The 22,329-nt window shown below is 34.2% G+C and overlaps 3 protein-coding genes across 3 annotated transcripts; 2 read left to right on the top strand and 1 right to left on the bottom strand.

Moving 5' to 3' along the window:
• Window positions 1–1,809: 1,809 nt before the first annotated feature.
• LOTGIDRAFT_166990 (hypothetical protein) lies at window positions 1,810–12,099 on the top strand (the record flags this gene model as incomplete). The annotated part of the gene is made up of 3 exons (XM_009064445.1): window positions 1,810–1,832; window positions 9,028–9,120; window positions 11,613–12,099. The coding sequence occupies 3 exons, from the start codon at window positions 1,810–1,812 to the stop codon at window positions 12,097–12,099; spliced, it is 603 nt and encodes a 200-aa protein (XP_009062693.1).
• Window positions 12,100–13,306: 1,207 nt separating this feature from the next.
• LOTGIDRAFT_166989 (hypothetical protein) lies at window positions 13,307–14,079 on the top strand (the record flags this gene model as incomplete). Its single annotated transcript, XM_009064444.1, has 2 exons — window positions 13,307–13,408; window positions 13,507–14,079. 2 exons carry the CDS (start codon window positions 13,307–13,309, stop codon window positions 14,077–14,079), a joined length of 675 nt encoding a protein of 224 aa, XP_009062692.1.
• A 4,441-nt stretch (window positions 14,080–18,520) lies between these two features.
• LOTGIDRAFT_76788 (hypothetical protein) lies at window positions 18,521–19,111 on the bottom strand (the record flags this gene model as incomplete). The annotated part of the gene is made up of 1 exon (XM_009064348.1): window positions 18,521–19,111. A coding segment is annotated over one exon (591 nt), but the record flags the coding sequence as incomplete, so codon positions are not given.
• Window positions 19,112–22,329: the final 3,218 nt, after the last annotated feature.

The raw sequence follows: 22,329 nt of genomic DNA, 5'->3' as shown, positions 1-22,329 counted from the left end.
TTCGTTGAGTGGCACTTCAACTCTTGACTTCTCAACAACCATTTTTGCAAGAAGATGTCCATCAGGTCATTCCTAGTGTTGGACTTTATCTTGCTTACAAAGGGACATCAACCTTTCACAAGCGGGAACATCCTCTTCGAATAAATGAGTTTTAGTTTAAATTGACACCAGCTCATTCTGTTAGTTCAAAACATAATCCCACAGAAAAAGTCTCTGGAGAGCTTAAAATTAGTCATAAGGCATCTTTTATCCTCCTCGGGCGCTCTAGCGGTAAGGGACCTTGGTGACCTCCAAACTCAAGTCTCTATGTTCAACGATCTCTGGTCAGTTGGTAAGCACTATATAAAAAAAAGCTAAATCCCCATCAAGTACCTTCTTTTGGCCAAAAAATCATAGAGTGAATTAAATCAATATCTTACAGCCAACTCCCCAATAGTCGTTTCATCCCAATCGGTTGATGCTAGAGTGAGGTGATACTTTTCACAAAGACAAGGGCAATAGTTAATAATTCTATTCAAATCTGATTAAAAATCTATCTTTTATATAGCTAACAAACTGATCTGAAGTTGAGGCTCCTTCATCTAGTCCAAGGCAATAACCCATTCTTATCTGAGAAATTCATTCATAAGCATACCAAGTTTCTTCCGAATCGGGTGCAAACTTGAGGTTCTTATTTGCGAACAATCAAATTTTGATTCATTATCTCTACGTCAAGGATAGCAATATCTGTGAAATAAATCAAACTGGTGAAAACAAGTCCAAGTGAGATAGCAACAAAATTTTATTAATTAACTCAGTTTCAGAGATTTTGTTTTTACCTGCAGCAAACATTACTATAGAAGATGTATAATTTGATCTAAAGTCGGTAATAAGTTCAGTTAATGCCATAACAAGACCATACTTAGCAGTGTAGAAAATACCAAATGGTACAATTGAACAGATTGGGGTGTCTAGCTCATGACTATTGATCTTGGTAGAGGTCTTAACCCTTGTCAAAAGTAACCCGTGCACTGTAAGTCTCCATTTGAAATTTCTGGCTCTTACTGTAAGATGTGTCGTAACAAACTTAGGGGTCCAAGAGTAGACATGAAGAGCTATAGGTTTGAAAGTAGAGTACCAGGCTCTCGCTTAGAGAATTCTGTCTCATGATCATATTATGCTACTCTAAGGAATTGCATCCCAGAGACACATAGGATCTTTGGAAACTTTAATTGACAAGAGCTTGAACTACCTGGTATTTATGCCACTACTCGGGAAGAGAGCTAGATTTTCAAAAATAACAAACTAACGAACTGAACCGCAAACCGGAAATCCCAAAGAAAAGTTTAGCAATGCATTGGTAGCAGCCAATTATTTATACATTTGAATGATGGAATCATGGAATCATGGATGGCCACCACAGTTACCCCTGTCAGCTGTCAAAAAATTAATTGTATGGTTTAAATATTCTTCATGATAGATCTTTAAAAACCTTTCCTTCAGTTTGTTTTTCTATGGTATGTTTCCTAGTAAACCAATTACGACCATAACTAGACCGTTTTTAACGTAAACATTGATTTAAATGTCACTGATATTTTATCAAGCTGACATCAGGTTTTACACTAAAAAGTAAATCCAGTAATTCAAAGCAGATCGATAATCTGCTAGATGGCGTTTTGTCGTGAGCGTGCTGTCAGCAGACGACATAATAGAAGATGTTGAGAAGAGCAGATGTAGTTTGTTTCAGGTGACATCTGACTCTTTTTATTATCATATTGAAATAATTTCCATTTAATCAGCTTAACATCTCTCACATGAAGTCTTACCAACATGGATGGTGGAAAATTTTCAAGGTGAGTATTTTTATCAACTGAATCATATACATATAGGTATATAAACAATATAGCTTATATTAATTGTACAGTGTGAATGTAGACACCAATCATCTAAATTATTTATGCCTAATATTTACCAATGTGACAATCTAGATGAATTGACGTGTTTCTCTTTAATATATAATAAATTGTGCTGAAATATGGCAGATTGTAATTAATCTTAATAATTCATCTTTCAATGTTCAACAGAAAACTATAGTATTTGTTTTGGCTGTAGACGTCAGGCAGGGTTTGCTTACTCTTTTAGATACCACTTATCATTATGAAATACTTGAGCATTTATAATTGATATATACCAACTTAAAAGCTAGCCTACTACCAATGCTTTACCGAACTGTTTTCTTGGATTTAGGGTTCTGTTTGGCCGTTGGATCGTTAGTACTTGGGTTATTTTATGCAATATGCCAGAATCAGCTAAACACATGGGAACTAAAGTCTAAGCTTATTTCTTATGATTACTTCAAAGCCACGAGTTAAATAGGATACGATATTTGTCACAAATAAGCTAATATGTGTCATGTGGTATTGGCAATAGAGCTGTTAATTCACGGGAGAATCTATATAGAGAAAAATTAATAGCGAGAAATTCAATAGATTTACTACGAAACATATTAACTTGAACACGACTATCTACATATAAGCTTATTTGTTTCAACTAATGTATCTTCTAACCATGATATCTCATAAAACTCTCTCAGACAATACTCTAGTTTCACATAGTTTGGTGCAGATAAACATTCGAATTGACAGTAAAGTTTTCTTTGGTTTCGTTTTAGATCCAACATCCAAGTAAATTTTACCAATATTAACAATTACGACAAGGGAATTTACCTCACAATTTATTATAAACTTCAATGACAACACGATGAACGTCTACAATGACAATATAGACAGGTCTAAAAAGTATTATGAAAAGAAAGCTGAAACTGTTCATATGGTTGGTAGGACTAAATCATATGTTTCACAAAAAGTTAAAAGACCAACATTACTAATAAATAAGAGTTGATCATATAATTTATTACACATGAAGGTGGATATCATAAATCAGTCACGGAAGATATAAATACTCCAGACAACATAGCTATCATCAACACAACACGAAGTTACCATGCCCATCAATCAGTTAACGTATATATAATCTAGACTATTACACACAAACATGCATTAAAAGTTATCCTTATATTTACTTAATATTTTCGTCAGTTCTGATGTTCAAATCATGATAACATTAAGCAATTTGGGATCCATATTTCAAACATTTGAACTTTGAAGTTTCATTAAAGTAATCTAATTTCAAACTATTTCCCTTGAACATATGAAAAATAACAATTAAAACCAAAACAACATTGATTTGTACGTTATCAGTCAACGTTACTGCCACGAGCAAAATTGTTTTGGTGTTTGTGAACAGTAAACATAAACTTAAGATACAGTCATTCAGTCAAAATTCTTTCTGAACTAATTTTTTCCAGGGAAATATCAAGGTGATCATACATGCATAACACTCTTTTAGACTTTTCGTTTCGAGATATATGACCTTTTACAGTAATTCACAATTTACTTCCAGCCGAAAAATACTTGACTTATTCTTGTGCTTGGATATTGCTCTTGAACATTAGAGACGTTTGAAAAACAGCGAAATTACTTGACATTTTCAGATAATAGAAAGTTATATTATTATAACACTATCAATTAATGTTCGTCAGTGATAATTCAACATTTCTTTAACTTGTGTAACAATAGCATGTGAAGTGTTCTTGGTAGAGAGATCTAAATTTTTCTGAGTACAGCTCCCTTTACAGAGTTATTTATCATATCGAATGATCTATGAGGCTTATTTTGCATAGGGGAAATTGAAAGCCTACCATTGAGTTGCGCTTATTTTCAGTCTCTGTGGGTATTGGCGGAAACTAAAGACTTTTATGGCGTATCAAGTTCTGGGTTAGTTGGTTACCATCAAGGGAGTTAATGAACCCATCAGTGTTAGATTGTACAAGTTGTTGTTGGTAATTACTTAACGTCAGATATTGTTATATCATAGTGATGACAATCCATTGCCTGTACACTAGACAATCTTATATATTCCAGCTTCCGAGTGTGTAAATTACATATTATTGCAAAGTTAGTAAATCCGTCCGTGATGGTAAAAGAAAAGTATCGAGTTGTGTTGAAATATTTGCCTAGGGTTCTGTTAGTATAATTTGTAAGAAAGTTGATTAACACAAGACATGTGATAATCTTAATACGAACCGATATAATGAACTTTTGCTTTTCATCTCTTACGCCTAAAGCATTTCTTCGTGTTATTGATACTCCATTGGATAAAATAGAAGCTATAGATCTGTATAATGAGTCATATAAAACCCTATACAATTGACTTGTTTTTTATTGGATTAAACATGATATTTCTACTAGTTACGGGGAAAAACAATATCATCAGAGAATGTTTCTCTGATTAGTGCTAATTTTGAATCAGTAGGTTTAAATCCGTTGTATCTGCGTATTGTTCCCATTTCCTTTTATAACAGTTACCTGAAAATCATAGAAACCATAAATAACCCCGACCAGATATGATAATAGTATCTATGCAACAATTCTGTGTATTTTACACATTTATTTTTACATGTTATATGGCTGGACCTTGTTAATTTCAGTTTTCACATTCTTAGACGTAAATTCCGATAGTCTAGCAGTCAAGCCGTTCTTTTAAACATGGATAACGAAAACCGGTAGGCACTTGGGCCTTTTTATTTTTTTTGATTCAATTCAGTCTTCGTATTTTAGGAAAACTGTTAATTTTTAGGGGAATATTTCATTATTTTTGTTGATAAATGAGAAATTATCACTACTTAACACAAAGCACAACGGTCTATGCACAACCAAAACTGGTATTAGTACTTGCATGCTTAAGCAGTCCTTATTTTGTGAACACCGGTAGTCTGTTACATCACATAAAGTTCTTTTTGTCAGACGAGTTTTGTATACAGTGTATTTAGTAAAAATAGATACCATAACAAAATTCTGTAGAAGACGCACAGTCTCTGGACGCCATAAATAACCATGTCATGTCTGTATCAGCAGGCAGCATATTATTGGAATATTGTGCATGTAGTAATTTGCAACTGAGTTTTTGTAATTAATGACCATAATGCAAATCCTTGTTCAAAAGAGAATAGACCAATGATGTCAGAAAGTCCAAAATCACCAGTATATGTTGTTACCGATCATTGTTATGGACTGATAAATCAATCGACTTTTGACACTGTATGTATGCATTCCTTATGACGACCTTTGTCCTTTGCTTAAATCAAACAACTAATGAACAAACCATATTGTACAATGCGAAAGACCTTCTTGTTTCTCTATGACTTGCATTTCTAGTAAGCCTTTGATGATGATATTTCAACTTTTCTGTATTAACTCTTCAGCATACTGCTTCCTGAACTCGTTATTTAGTAAATGAATCATTAAAACTTCCAAATCCTTTCCTGGTAGCATGTTAATTTAAACCAAATTGATGATCTGAAAGAGCGTTATTGTCATTTAATGAGATTGTTGACATATTAATTTTTTAGGTCATTTTATAATGGGTTGTTTCCAGAATGAATGTTATCTCTCTATATATTGTATTTGTATAAATAGACTATTTTATTAACTCTTTTATCCTGCATATTAAAAAAGAAAAGAGAAACAATCAATCAATCTAATATAGAGTAATGGTAATATACCTCCTGCACGTAGACTTCCAATTATTCAACTTAAAGTCATGCTATGCCAATGATCGTGGAAATGTTAACCGAGTTGGTTATTCTTCAGATGGAGCATTTGATACAAGATACATACGATATAAATTTGGTATAATTGCATAGTCATTAACTGCTTAAGCTACCAGAAGAACAGTAGATACAGGGACCACGGGCAACAACAACTGTGGTTTATCATTTCATATCGTTTTATGCATGTGCATATTTGACATTCGGTCATCCTGTAGTCGGTGGTTTGAGGACTACGTGTAATCGTTTGCAGTTACTAAATTACCAGGCTAAATTAACATGGTACCGCAATTTGAATTTATGTATCATGAATCTTTGATTTGTATCAAATATAGACATCTGTTGGTGTTGTGCTGTAATTTTATGAAGAAGTTGAATTGCCGACACCAAACTCGAGAATATATATTTTCTAGGCACTGGAAAATTAAACGTTAACCAAGGCGTCTTACAGTGTGCTTGCTATTTCTGTGATATCTTCCCATGGATTATTTGTATTCTAAAGACAATCTTTGACGCACTTTAACGGATATTTATATCTACAGTTTTTTTTAATTGCACCATCTATGACGATTTTGTGAAAATAGCTATAATTAATACTATGAAGAGAGGCAGGATTTTGTTTTGTTTCTGTGTGTCAAGTTGTTTTATTTCCAATTTCTGGTTTTCATATTCGAAACACGTCTCAACAAAATTGAACAAGTCTTTGGCAATTAGAACTTATAAAGTTACAGTGTTAGAATCACAAAAGTTAATTATGTGGGGTAAAATATAGTTATTTTGTATGTTAATGAATTTGTCGGCTATTTGGTGTAAGAAAAAAATCGGAGAAAAAAAGTTGTGATATTGTAATCTACTACCGTTATCTACAGACATGTAACATTCATCGTATTTTCTCTGCCACTATAATTAGTCTAACAAGATTGAAACACAAAATCAGACAAAACTGACTATGGGGTACGTAAGATCTCATTTCTAAAGATCTAACTTTTATAATTATCAACGGTCAGACGTCTTTAAAGGAACTGTGAAGAGTTTTTCTAAAAAAATGTATTTATCTGAAACACTGATAGCATCAATTTACCCTATTCTTATTTTCAATCCGACGTCTGTGGTTCCTGCAATTCCACAAAATATAAGTGTTTGATTACTATTCGTAAAATATGCTTTATCAAACATTAGTGGAATTGCAGGAAGCATGACAGGCGTGGTGGGATGGTGCTCAGTGTCCCCAATACACGTATAATTTTTCAAAAAACTATTTACAACCCTTTTAACGACCTGGAGAATAATTCATGATTTAGTTTGGAGCATTTGTAAAATTATTTGAGATTGGAACAATGAAATTAAACTCCTATAAAAATGTCTGTAGTATGTTAGGCCTGATAACGTATACCTTTCTTGTGTTTTTGTTATTTTACAATGAAATTATTTTTCTGATGTGTTACTATGGTGATAATGGAGTAAGAATTAGCCAGTAGCACCTGATATTGAATTAGTCCATGTTACAACAGGCGTTATATTTATAATTCCGATAATTATATCGAGTCTATGGTAATAATAAGATAACGGACATCTTATAGCACAAGTTAAAAAATTTCATTTTATTCAAATAATAATAAGTCACTGGCCTTCATCTTCAGTTAGACTTTGCATGCTATGAAATTTTTTCTTTTTAACAAAATGTGAGTAACTTGGTAGTACTGAATGAAAAGATTTTTATGGGTGCCTGACAAGTTAACGTTAGCTTATGTGCGTCACTGCTATGAATCTTTTATAGCTTCAGTAAAACCATTCTGTATATGAGCACCTTCAATAGTCTACATATTCCAGATGGCTGCTTAAATGGCTTCTAATAGAAGATTTCGATCCAGTGAAAAATTAATAACTTTGAAAAAAACCCATTCAAATCCACAAAATGAAAAAGTGAAAGAAATCAAACTCCCACTCCAAATTATTTGGCTAATTACCAGCATCATGCATTGTACAATGGGGAAAATTTTACCAAATGTTTTCATCTGCCAAGATCCTTTTCAATTTGCAGCCAGCGTCCCTTCCACAAATTTAGAAACACTCTTTCTCTCTATAGATTAAGATTCAATTAAGATTCTCTTAATATTCTTTTAATATTCCATTTCCATACAATTTTTTTTTCATTCATTGTTTGAGACAATGGATTCATGCTGAAATAGATGATATGTCATTCTGTATACATTTATATATAGTATATTCCTAAAACCTTTCAGGAATCAGGAGCTCTTAAGGTTCTTCATTTCCTTCCTTCTTAATCCATCTCTAGAGAACATAATTATACAGATTCCTGCTGTCAATACTTATCAGAAAGTTTCTTAATACATAATGTCATCGTACAGAAAATATGGTGTAAGGATATCATATAATACTTGTAATACAATACCTTTTTGATTAGAAAAGATGGACATAATTTAGGATATACGTATCGGATAGGAATTCCCAGTGTATCGATTTCTCTGAAAAATGCAGATTAAATGCGCTGTAAAAGTACAATAATATGTATATAATTGGAGAATATTCCCTGAAACACAGAAAGTAAAGTAATATGTATATATTTGATATTTCCCCTAAAATACAGCAAGTACATTAATATGTATGTATTACAAAGAATTTCCCCTGAAATACAGAAAGTACAGTAATATGTACAGTTTAAGATATTTCCCCAGAAATACAGAAAGTACAGTAATATGTATATATCTGATATTTCCCCTAAAATACAGCAAGTACATTAATATGTATGTATTACAAAGAATTTTTCCCTGAAATACAGAGAGTATAGTAATATGTATATATCTGAGAATATTTCCCTGTAATACAGAAAGTACAGTAATATGTATATATCTGAGAATATTTTCCTGAAATACAGAGAGTACAGTAATATATATATTATATTACGTTGAATATTCCACCTGAAATATAGAAACATTAAAATTAAAGTTAGGTTGATATATGTTGACGTTCAATGGAATTAAATAAACATTTTAACAGTTTCTACGTTGTTTTTCTTGTCCGCTCTGATGGCCATTGTAATATATAATAATATAGAAGTTGTTTTCTTCTGTTTGCTGTAGAATTAAACGATATTTTGATATTTAATACAATTTCGTTTGAGTTTGAATGCCAATGAATTTGTTATGTTAATAATTTCATTTTGACATCACATCTGACCTATTTGAGATGGCTACTTGAAAGTAAAACTGTCTGTAATCATAATATGAACTAAAAAGATGTTCATAAAACCAAATGTGTTCAATTCAATGGGCATAAAAAAACTCATCAGAACATGTTTGATGATATTGCCACCAAAATTGTATACGTACTTGAAAGTGTCAATTTATTTTTACTTTCAGAACTGCCATGGAGATTGGTGGAAATCTAAAGCTACGGATTCTCTCGGAGAAGAACGAGAGTTGGGTTGGTTACATTGAAGATCCCAGAGACAGGTCAGTATGGGGGAAAACCAGTTTGATGTTTTGGAATCAGAGGAAACTAAAACTAAGATAATTGTATGTTTCAACTAGCTGAAAACAACAAAAGGGTGTGGGTAATGCCGAAGCCTTTTGTTGGGGAGTCGGTATACGATTAGCCGAAGGAAACACTTTTCATATTGATTCCCACTTCAAGTTCCTTAAATACCTTCGGACCCATGTCGTTAGTAACAATATGCACGAAATTCCACCATGAAGTTACATTTTCCCAATTTTTTGCATCTCTCCTTTATGATTTCACTATTTTTGCACTCATTTTTGTAGCATGTGGCCATTTTAAAATGTTCGCCTTTGTTCCGTAAATTTCAATGGGTTATTTATATTCAAAGTCTCAAGAGACAATGTGAAGAAATGAAATGTTTTATTGCCAATCTATTTAAAGTCTTTATGAAGATAATGTAAAAGCATTGTTCGTCCATTGAGTCGCGTTTCATGTAAACCTATTTAATATAACAAGCAAATGTGACAAAATCAATCTCATTTGGAGACTTGTCACGTGATATTTAACCAGAACTAAATCTCTAGAGCTTGCTCGGTGTGAAATATTTTACTAGGTATCTAATCTCTTATTATTTGATAAATAATCTGCATGTTGTGGAAAATTGACAGAACTTATTTTTCTCCGCTCTTTTTAAACTCTGCTTCACGATAAATGAGATATTAGATATCTCCGTAGTATCTTATAGTAATTAAAGTTTAGATCCTCTGGCATTAAATATTTTTTTTATTTCATCTGAAAAGATTCTGTTTAATATGATGTCATCTGTTTACTATCGTTTCTCCATCGAAATACCTTGATTGGTTCTGGGATGATTGTAAATAGGTTCTGGGATGATTGTAAATAGGTTCTGGGATGATTGTAAATAGGTTCTGGGATGATTGTGATTAGGTTCTATCATGATTTTAAAAGAGTTTTGGCATGATTGTAAATAGGTTCTGGGTTGTAAATAGGTTCTGGATTGTAAATAGGTTCTGGGAGGATTGTAAATAGAGAGTCCCCTCCAGTCGACATCAGCGAAAACCACTCTTTGTCAACCGGATGGATCGACGGCTCATGTCGACATCTACATGTAAATCTTCCGTCGTCGGTGCTTTAAGGTCGATTTAATCCAGCGATCCACTGTCCTTTTATAAATTTGATTGTATAGAAAGTCATGTATCCGTCTTATAGAACGAAAATCCCATTTTAAATGAAAAGAAAATATTGTAAGTTATATACAGTGCCACCAATTGATATAATCACAAGTTCCCAGACCTTATATTCTATATTGAATTAGAAAGTTTTCATTGTCATTTAAAACTTTTCATACTGATAGGTTTCGACGTAAATAGATGAAGAAATGTCATATATATATGTATTCACTCCGTCTCATAGTGCAATTATTCAAGAATATTCAAGAAAATAAAAGATTGTTCGCTGAATACAGTAACAAATGTTACTTTACACAGTAATAGATTGTACAGAGTTACAGATTATTCACTGTAAATGATTGTGCACTGTAACAGATTGATAATGAAACGTACCTAGCATTTCATTTCAACTGAAAATGCTGCTGTATTTAGAGGGTGTTTTATCGTGTTATGCATATATGAACTAAGAGGGAGGACCAAACACATGAGCTCCAACAAAACAATATGAAAGCTGTTGCATCTCTGATTGCAACAACATAGTAAAAATATTCACAATACCAAGAAAAATATTTTTTGTAAAATAGCGCGCAGTGGAAGTCAGAATTTTTTTTATGTAATATTAGGTTAGATCTTGCGTAAAAACATTTTTATCGGTTTACCGGTATTAGTGGTTGTATTATCTCCGTTCAAAACACGTTGACATTTAAAGATGGTGGTTTTGATATAGAAATAAGATAGCCACGGGATGTAGATAATTTCCACTAGTCTATCGTGTATAAAATAATAAGAGATGTCGTACAGAGCTAATTAAGCATGATGTAAAGGAAATCTCAGTCTGATCTTCATAATCATATAGTATCATAGATATAATTCACCTTTCATCATTATATAGATAATAGACCTTATTACTTTGACGAGTCCACTATGTTTCTGCTACATTAAATGAATGTAAAATTGTAAACGGAAATAGATATTCTCAAAATCAAGGGTTGAATTCAGTAGCTTTAAAGGTCTCGTGAAACAGCTGAATGTTTCAGATCTTCCTATAGATGGAGTTTTCATCGATTTCATCAACTCCCCGAATACTAAACTTTGAAATGCTATCCCCGATGCTTTATGGATAGATCAAATTCCTCACCCAATGTTAGTGGTCTCTGTAATTCCCCTAAAACAATTGACCAGATTATGACGTACCTGTCTTAAAATCCATTCAAACCAAATATGTTTCTATGCCGATCACGGTGAATTTTAGGAACCATGAACCGTGGTTATGTGATTTTGAGTCATTAATAATGTTTTGACTTATTATTTTGTAGATATGATGAATCCGGTGCATTATTCTATGTTGTAGCTGTAGTTATGATATATGGTTTATCTATTGTTATGATGATAGCCTCCCATATCAGAAAAAATAAGCAAGACAGTCATCTTCGAATTTATTTAAAAGAAATGGCAGTGTTGAGAAAAAATGATCGCCGAGAAAAAATAATGGAACAAGTTAACTCAATCGCCAGTACCTCTTGTAAAAAGTCAAGTTTAAAACTGAAATCATCTAAAAAGGACAAAAATGATAAGGAGAGCAAAGAACCATTGAAAGCTACTGATAGTGAAAATGACTCAGTATTTTTGTATCTTGATACATGTAGCACGTATACACCTTCCCCTTCTCCTCAGCTAGAACCTAAACAATATATTAAAATACCGTGTAATGCTTCCCCATCTCCAACTCCTACCACACCGTCGCCTAAATTTGATTATAAACAAATCAAAATACAGATCACCAACGAAGACAATCCATTATGATGGTTGCCATTAAGAGAAGGGGACGTTTATTTGTGACAAGCGGTACAAGAAGATTTTATAAACTTGGCAAGAATTTCTACAAGGATTGTGTAAGAAAACTTGTCTACAAAGTCTATTTTATATTTACTGGCGGTGGAAGCTTTGTAACAAGTATTGGAAATGTTTTATAGAAAAGAGGATTGCTACTTGAAATCTTGACATCTGTTGTGGCTTGTTTCATTGTAAGAGTTTTGTCCCTTTCTCTTATTGTTGTTGGCTCAATAATCATTCTCAGACAGTTTTGTATTATTATCTTTTGTGTATGTTAATAACTCGAAAATAGTAATGAATGTATATAAAGCGAGTATATTATTCCATCCTTTGGCCCAGTGATTATATTATACTCGATAAAATATATCGAGTTCACTATGACATCACAGTGCTTGTTTCACGCAACATTATCTGGGGATGCGATTGATCTGAAATCATATCACATTAACGATGTAGTTAATGAGAAAAATGTATTCATGTATGTAATTATGTCGTAATATCATAAACGACATACAGGTCTTATTTTTGTATTGATAGATATAGAATAAAGGTTACGTGCCACCAAACAACACATTTTGAGTGTCATGACCAAATGTATACTTCTGAAAGAACACCTATATTTTTATGATGTAGTGAAAACTTCTGACTACTAACTTGTTCAAAATTAAAAACACTAGTACCGGTGAGCTTTCAGAAGTAAAGAATTTGGTCATGCGACATTGATAGTCAGGTTGTATCTAAACTTATTTTGGAAATATATATTTATCTGTTATATTGAAATAAATTTGTTTGTATTATAATTATTCTCATCAATCCATTTTATAAATTCGGCACCGATATTTTTAGAGAGTCCAATCATCTATTTTGGTAAATTTTGATGAAATGATATGGAACGCTCGGTCAAAAGTCAACGAAAATTGCATAGCTCTTAGATCAGTTTAAAATGTTATGTTGAAGTATCATTTTATCAGCCAATCACGTGATTCGTGATTCCGTGAGATAGCATGTGCGCATGACAAGATCAGAGCTCGTGCAGACATCGATCAGGTCGGACGTGTTTCTTAACACCTCTCACTTTTTCTACCCGCCACTGTGCTTCAGTTCACTGCCTTGCGACTTAATAGTCCCAAGAGCCTCGTTCTTATTTGATTTACTCGACATCTTAACAGAGTCGAACATGGCGGATGCTATACTCCGCTTGGCGGAGGCAAATCAGGAAACTCCGAAACACAAGGGTTCCGAGTCCAATGTCATCATCAAAGATGACAATTTAAAAAAGGTAAAAGCTCAAGCACTAAAGGAAAGGGTGCAAAAGCGGCCAAGACGGATATCGGCCAGCCTTCCACACCCGCATTAAGCAAAGGGTCTCACTCTCAGCCGATAACAAAATCATCTGCTTCTGGTACGGGAGATAACTCAGCCACAACCTTATGTAGTGAGTCGGATGATTTCAAAACGGCGATCCTCTCCGAAGTACGCTGTTTAGCCTCAACTATTGGTAACCTGAAAAACGATATGAAGAATTCCATTTCAAAGCTAAAGAGTCAAGTGAATGACTTTATCGACGGCGATGGAAAAGATAGTTATTATAACATTGATTACTTAAGCGATTCAGACATAGTCGAACCTTCTCAGGTCAAGGTCAGAGAACCGGATGTAGACCCAGGTGCTTCGCTGGCTGAAAATCTTTTTTCCGACGACGAGTCGGCAAATGTAGAAACAAGTGACAGGATTGAAGAATACGACGTGGTCTCAGACCTAAGATCCAACCTGACTAACGAAGAAGAAGTCGGAGCAAAGGTTGACGATCGTTTAGCAGACATAGTATCGAACTCGTTTACGTACAAAACTAAACAGGACATAGATTCCATCACAGAGAAAATTAAGAAGTATAAAAAACCGGCAAATTGTCCGTCTTTAAAAACACAGGAAATTAACAGGATTATGTGAGACATAGTCTCTCCAGACGTACGCACTGATGACTGCAAACTACAAAGAGTTCAAACAGGCATCATCAAATCTGCCATCTGCATTAAAGAATGCCTAGATGCTGTGATTAAAGAGAAACGGTCCATACCTTCTAATCTGGCCTCAATAATTACTCACAAATTGGGGGATGCCATAGCGCTTTCTGCCTATGCAACAAGAGAAACTATATTGCGAAGAAAATCCCAACTGCAGCCTCATCTTCCTGAAGAATATAAACCTCTATCCTCAGCAAACTCAGCAGTATCTTATGACGATTTATTTGGCGAAAATTTGACCAAGGCCATGCAGGATGCTTCCACGGCAAGGAAACTTAGCAGAAACACCAGGCGTAACCAAAGACCTAGGTATCAACCTTATCCATCACAAGGACAAACTTTTAACAGAGGCAGAAATTACTTCAGACGCCCAAGAGGTTCCTATGGAAATGAACGATATTTTTTGTCCAAAAGCCGACAGGGCAACAAACCTCCAGAAAAAGAGCTTGGGAATCTATAACACGTGATCCATTTATTCTTAATACTATTCGAGGCCTAGACATAGAAGTCAATTCCTTTCCTACTCAGTCATCCGAACCAAATCAAATTAAACAGGTCAGAATCGTTAATAATTGACAATCTTCTAAAAGAACTGATTCAAAATGGTGCTATAGAGTCCACATCTGAGAACAAATCCCAATTCGTTTCGAACATTTTTATTCGGAAGAAAAAGAATGGTCAATATAGACTCATTTTAAACCTAAAACAACTGAATCAGTATGTTCAATACCATCACTTTAAAATGGAAAGCTTACAGTCAGTATTAGACATGCTTAAACCTAATGCATTTATGGCTTCACTTGATTTGAAAGATGCTTTCCACTCCATTAACGTTAAAAATTCCTCAAGAAATAAACTTAAATTTAGGTGGAAGGACAAACTTTTTCAGTATACCTGCATGCCATTCGGCCTCAGCTCGGCCCCGAGAATATTTACAAAGATCATGAAACCAGTTCTGTCTTACCTTAGAGAACAAGGCATCCTGTGCGTCATCTACATAGATGATCTTTACGTTCAGGCCGACACGGCAGACGAACTTAATAAATGTCTTAACATTGCCATCAACATTTTACAGAAACTTGGCTTTACGGTCAATTATGGGAAATCCTGCCTTACACCCAGCCGTAGGATGGAGTTTTTGGGCTTCTGCTTAGACTCAGAACATATGACAGTAGAACTTCCTGGGGAAAAATCCCATAAAATAGTGGAATTTGGGAAGTCAATAAAGTCGCAGACCAATCCCCTTATCCGTGACATTGCAAAACTCCTAGGATTGTATAACTCATGTATGCCAGCCGTAAAATACGGCCAACTTCATTTTCGAAACCTTGAATTGAGCAAAATAGCTAGTCTAAAACAGAATCACTGGAATTTTGACGCTTTCATGACACTCAGCGAAAACGCTATGTCAGACATTAATTGGTGGGAAAATAATTTACACGGGTCTAAGAAATCCATAATTATTCCCAAACCATATTTGATCATGCAGACTGATTCAAGCCTGTACCGCTGGGGTGCAGTCTGCCAGGACATAACTATCGGAGGTGACTGGGCCTCCTATGAAAGACAGCTTCACATCAATGTATTAGAAACTAAAGCTATCTTTCTCGCTCTCATGACATTCGAAAAAATTTTCAAAATAAATGACTGCCACATTCACATCCAAAGCGATAATTCGACGGCAGTGAGCTATATAAAAAACATGGGCGGTACTAAAAGTATCATGTGCAATAAGCTATCTTACAAAGCCTGGTCATGGTGTGAAGAACGTAACATTTGGCTAACAATTGCCCATATAGCTGGATCACTAAATTGTAAAGCTGACGCTGCATCTCGAGTGATCACTTCTGATAGAACAGAATGGGAGTTGGATAATATTGCATTCCATGACTTGCTAAAGTTCTTTGACATCACACCAACCATAGACTTATTCGCATCAAGAGTGAATCATAAACTACCAAAATACTGTGCTTGGAAACCGGATCCAGAGGCTTCTGTCATAGATGCTTTCACCCATGATTGGAGCAATGAAGTGGTGTATTGCTTTCCACCCTTCTGTCTATTAGCAAAATGCATTCAAAAGATAATCGCTGATAAATGCATGGGCATAGTCATAGCACCATGGTGGACAACACAATGCTGGTTCTCTCAAATTCTCAATATTCTATGTTTCAGGCCAGTAACATTACCACAGAGACAGAACCTACTGTTTCTACCCAACGGGAAGAATCATCCTCTTTGGAACAGACTTCGAATGACAGCTTTTCTTGTATCCGGGAACCACTCAGACAGAGAGGAATGCATCAGGGTGCATCCGACATCATCATCAGCTCATGGAAAAACAATACACGAAAACAATATACATGTTATATCCAAAAGTGGAAGGAGTTCTGTGAAGAAGAAAGCATTGACTTCTGCAGTCCCACTTTATCAGAGGTTATAGAATTTTTGTTCAAACTTTATAACCAGGGTCTTGGTTATAGTGGAATAAATACAGCCAGGTGCTCATTATCTACTTTTATTTTTATAAAAAAAGTTCCTGTTGGATCTCACACAATAGTTTCTATATTTATGAAGGGTATTTACCTGAATAAACCATTTGCACCGCGATATGAGAGTGTGTGGGATATCAAACTTGTTCTTAATTACTTGCGTAAGCTAACGCCAGTACGATCACTTACCTTAAGAGAATTAACAGTTAAGTTAGTATTGCTAATTTCGATTGTTTCTGCCCAGAGAGGGCAAACTTTATTTTGTTTAGATTTGGACTATATGTCTGTGAATGATTCTAAATCTGTGTATAAGTTTCATATAGCGGATCACTTGAAACAGTCAAAACCTGGAAGAAAGCCGATTACAGTGAAATTAAAAGCTTATGTTCCAGATCGTAGACTGTGTGTAACAACCGCGCTTTCAGAATACATTAATAGGACAGAAAAACTGAGAGATTCATCCAAGTTGTTCATTACTTTCGTGCAGCCGCATAAAGCAGCAACACGTGATACTATTTCAAGATGGATCAAAACCGGACTTAAAAATGCAGGAATAGATACACTGAAGTTCAAGCCCCACAGTATCCGTGCTGCAACTACCTCAGCTGCTGAGAACGCTTCAGTGCCAGTATCGGATATTATGGCCAAGGCAGATTGGAAGTCTGAACGAAAATTTGCTACATATTACAAAAAACCAATCAAAGATAGCAAGAATTTTGAAAATGCAGTATTAGAGTGTTAAAGAGTTTAATAAATACAATGTTTTATGATAGTAGTAGTTTTCCTTTGTATAACTGTCCTCATGTGCAGACTCTTTGAAGTCTCACGGAATCACGAATCACGTGATTGGCTGATAAAATATAACAGATTGGACGAGACTTCACAGAAGTTGAAGCTCGATCATAATTTTATCAGCCAATCTGTAGTGATGAGGGATTAAGTGCCCTCCACTGCAGATGAACAATGTCCCATCACACACACTACAGATAGTTCTGACACATGGGACATTCAAAAACTGATCTTGTCATGCGCACATGCTCACTTAATCCCTCATCACTACAGATTGGCTGATAAAATTATGATCGAACTTCAACTTCTGTGAAGTCTCGTCCAATCTGTTATATTAAATTGTTAATGCACAATTAAGATAAAACGGATTCTAACCATTATACATAATCAATGTTAAAAATCGTCACATTTTCCTTTTGTATATTGGAGCTCATTTTTATCCTCATCAATGACCCCGAGAAAATCGAGTTACAGGGGGTTATTTTCGCTCCGATGATCATGGGTGACCACATTATCACCACTTGTATTAATATGAAGTCTAGGGCTTTTCTAGATTGCGCTTATGATAAGCAACTTCAGCAAACTTCGGGCCACAGTTATCAGATTGGGACGAAAGGGTAAACGTAAGATATCAAAATGTATATTATAACAAACTGTAACAATTATGAAACAAAATTGACAAAACGATGAAGAGCTCCTCAAAGACATCACATTACATACATCAACAAGCAGAAAGGTCTGATCTTGGGAAAATTGAAAGCTCAAATACTATATTATTAATATATATATTAAGCGATTCATGATCACCATTATCAATGAAGTTATCATTAAAGACATTTGAAATCAATAGATTTCTTATTAAATTTCAATTATTTTATATAAATGTTTTAAAATATAATTTTAATATCCCGGAATAGGTAAATTGTAAAAAGCGGATTTATCAACTTGTTTGACATCAATTTCTTTAAACTGTACACTGGGTTCGCGAGTCATTTCACTAGCAATTCCATCATCTGCTACTTCCGGTACGGGTGAATCTTCATTATAATCCGATTTCTCTGACTGATAATTAAGAGGTGGTGGTCGACGAATACAGAGTTCTCCAGCTGTTGGTTTAACATGGAATCTACCAGGATAACAGACACGTTCGTCTCTTCTGTTTTCCACATGGTCACTGATTATCTTCTGAGCTTTTTGTGAATTTAAAATAAGGTTTTGATCTTCCATGATTTCGGTAATTCGTAGATTATTTTTTATTGCTTTTGAGGCAGTAGATCGTGCGTGGAGTGGAAGATTTTCTTGATAAGCTTGGTCTGTGAAATTATCTTTGGGTAATTCTACAACCTTCTTGACTTGTCTGTTGGTTAATATTTCGTAAACTTTCTCAATAAGAAGAGTTGCCGCCCCTTCTTTACAATGAATTGTTCCAGAAATATACTCTGGGGGTATGTCAATACGGTGCCGTTTGAAAAAATTCTTTAACAGGTTCCAATTCTTAGTTTTTGGTTCCAGAGAGGTTCCATCATAGTACATGTGCATCTGAATATCTTGTGGAAAATACCATGAAAATATCTCAGCTATCAAATAGCCATTAGTTAAATCCCATTTTGGTGTTTTTATCTGCCATGTTAGATCTAAACTTTGTAACCATTTCACGACCTCACGATTTAATCCAGACATGATGATTCTACAATAGAAAATCATATTTTTTTAATTTCAAGCTTAAGATGATGAAGTTCCACATCATAATCAGTTGTTGTTAGGAAGTACTGGTTAGGACCTTTTAAAAGCATGTCGATAAGACTGTTGTGGTGAAGAGCTTTCAAAATTTTCAGAAAACACTCAGAAAAAAATCTCAAAAAGCAATGTGTTTGAACCTACTAATAAGTTTAAAAACTGTTTATCATGACATTTACGCCAAAAGATGTCAATGATCTTTTAGTGAGAGACTAGTAAGTCAAATAGTAATTGAAAATACGGCCCTAACTCCTTAACTCAAAACACTTTATGGATAACAATTACTACCTAATTATAACGTTATGACGATGTAACTCTCATTATCATAAACTAGAGTCGAAACGTCATAAAGTGGATTGTGATTTGAATATGATATCTTATCAATAGATTTATAAGCTTAGATCTACATTCAACCAAAATCATAGACGTAAGCTTCAAGACAATTTTCACAAACCTAGGCATAATTGGCAATTACTCAAGAAACATTCATCGATAAATAGCAATATATGCCTATCAACCTCATTGTATTGTCTATCTCATCAATAAGTTTAATCTAACATGTCTAAATCCAATCACAACTAGGCTATAAGTTCCCCTTTCGAGAGTGAAACGTAGAGGAGAGGCGATGTGAATATTAGGACAAAATAACTCAAAATCTTCCATCCATGATGGCTAGGTAGTCCTTCTGCCCCGGATTTCTTTTTTAAAGAAATATCAAGATCTATACGCGTAATTTTATAAAATAGATATAGGCCGATGGGTAGTGTCTATATGCTATATATTTCGTGACCCACATCCACGAATATCTTTAATCTACTTAGACTAAGAAACAGTAATTTGATCATTCAGAACAAGAAAATTAGAAAATATTTTACTTTACCTGAGTTGTGAAGAATATGTGGGTAGGTCCTGGAGGAGATCTCCTTTTTTATATAATTATGAAGATATTTTTGTAGTTTTTAACAATACAAATAACCTTTTAACGAGATAATCTGTGTCAATAATAAACACACAATAGACAGGGGTAACGGTAAAAATTTACTATTGAGTGCATGACAACTACAGTATTGTGACGTTTATTGATTGTTGTTAGGGACGCTAAATTAGTAGCTTTGATTATCTAGACTCTAATTTTATTTCCACTAATATAAAATTAGGCTACAGACCCCATAAAACTACACAATCTGGAATCATTTGGTTTAAGCGTTAGTTTATACATGATAAAAGATATAAGGCTTGCATAAATCGTATTTTTGAATGAGCATACAAAATAGAGGCATATCAATGACTGTCGGCACGCAATATACGCCCACGCCCAGTAGCGGTAAGATCGAGACAGTTGGAAGAAGAGTTAATATCACCAACATGAAAATTTAACTCTTAGTTATACACTTCTTTTAGAACTGTGACTTCATTAGTGTTTCCCCCCTCCCCAAAACAAAATAGGAGACATTTTTGTGCTTCTTAAGCAAGTCTTGTCCAAATTTTGAAAAAAACTTTATGGTCGACATCACAATATTATTGACAAATATGACAATTCTGTGACTAATCATTTCAAATTTACTCAATGCACGATGCATTTATCTCATCACTTATCAAAGATACTTATAATTTTGGATGGAAGTTTGAAAGGTCCATGACTGTCGACTGACATAAAAAAAAAATTTGGTAAAAGTATTATAAGAAACAACGTATAAAAATAGATGCTGTAGCATAATATAACCATAAAATGCGTATATGCTTAAACATTGTCTTTGGTTATTATATTGTAAGGTAAAAACGTTGTTCATCAAAATTGATTAAATATCATGTAGAAGAGTAAGAGTATTAAGTAATATAATGATTTCATGTGATTTTACGAGCACATCATTTTAGCATCCTATTAAACCGCTACAGTTGTAGGTCTTACATGAAATATAGAAATGTCAAAACAGAACCATATACACGATGTTACTCAGAATTTCACGCAGTGACAGTGATTTGTACTCTCTGAAATCGAAGTGATGACATGGTAGCCTATTTGCATGTACAGAAGATGTATGCATATAAAGTGTCATTTGATGTGTTTTAAAATAATGTGAAAATATTTATTGTTCAGTAACACGGAAATGAAAGAGGATAGAGAAGCCAATGTGTTGATTTATATTCACAAGTCAAATTGTCAACTTGTTCGTTACTGAAGTCAATTACTTTACTTCAATATTTCACAGTGTAAAAATCAATAGAACAATTGCTTTCTTCAACATTTATTACTAATTCTCTCGATTCAATTATCTTTATTTCTGATTCCATACAATACACGTCAATCGGGTTGAAAGTATCAACGATATTAGAATATAACTCATACATGGTGCCGAAGTATTAACAAATTAACTCCACCAGAGGCACCACGAATTTCGTTTTGATTGTGACGATTGAAATTCATTTCTTGATCTTTATTTCTGATTCCATACAATAGAGGTCAATAGAGGTTGAGATTAGAATGGAAAGCAACAACGATTGTAGAATATAACGTATGGTGTTATTAAATCTTGAACAGCCTGAGCATGAAGCATAATTCTGTAGATGTAATACATTTACGATATTATTTCTGGATAAAGTCATTCTGGCCGATGACAGATACCACCTCTTCTAGTAGTCAGCCTGGGACAATACACCGAGGCCCCATGTGCTGCAGGCTGTGCAAGATCCCTCGACAGTTTTAAGTCGAAAAACAGGAAGACTTATGCCGCTGCCCCGCTGCAATCTTGTCAATAAAAAGTATATATGACGTAAAACTTTATTTATTTCATTCCTGGATAACACCTCTGAATTCCAAGTTAGACCTGATGGCATAGAATGATTTTACTATTATAAACGATGCAAGTAATAAATAACCAGGAATTCTACAACTCTACAAACAATGTAGAAGAAAAAAGCTATACCAAAGCAATCACCATCAGAGCAAAAAAAAGTGAAAAAGACTTATCGAATTTATGATTTTCATTGATATCAGTGAGTCGGTAGGGGAGGGGATGTCATCCTATATCACAGGTAATGTTGGTAAAAACTGAAAAGGTCTAAAAATATCAAAGAAACAAACTATCGACTTTATTTTTTTTTAATGAATTGTTACATTCAATCTCCTAAAAGCAGTATAGATATTCTGGAAAGTCGAG

Source organism: Lottia gigantea (assembly GCF_000327385.1).
Source record: "Lottia gigantea unplaced genomic scaffold LOTGIsca_62, whole genome shotgun sequence".
Lineage (NCBI taxonomy): Eukaryota > Metazoa > Mollusca > Gastropoda > Lottiidae > Lottia > Lottia gigantea.
The sequence above is the reverse complement of the archived record's forward strand: the minus strand, read 5'-3'. Positions and strand labels throughout refer to the sequence as shown.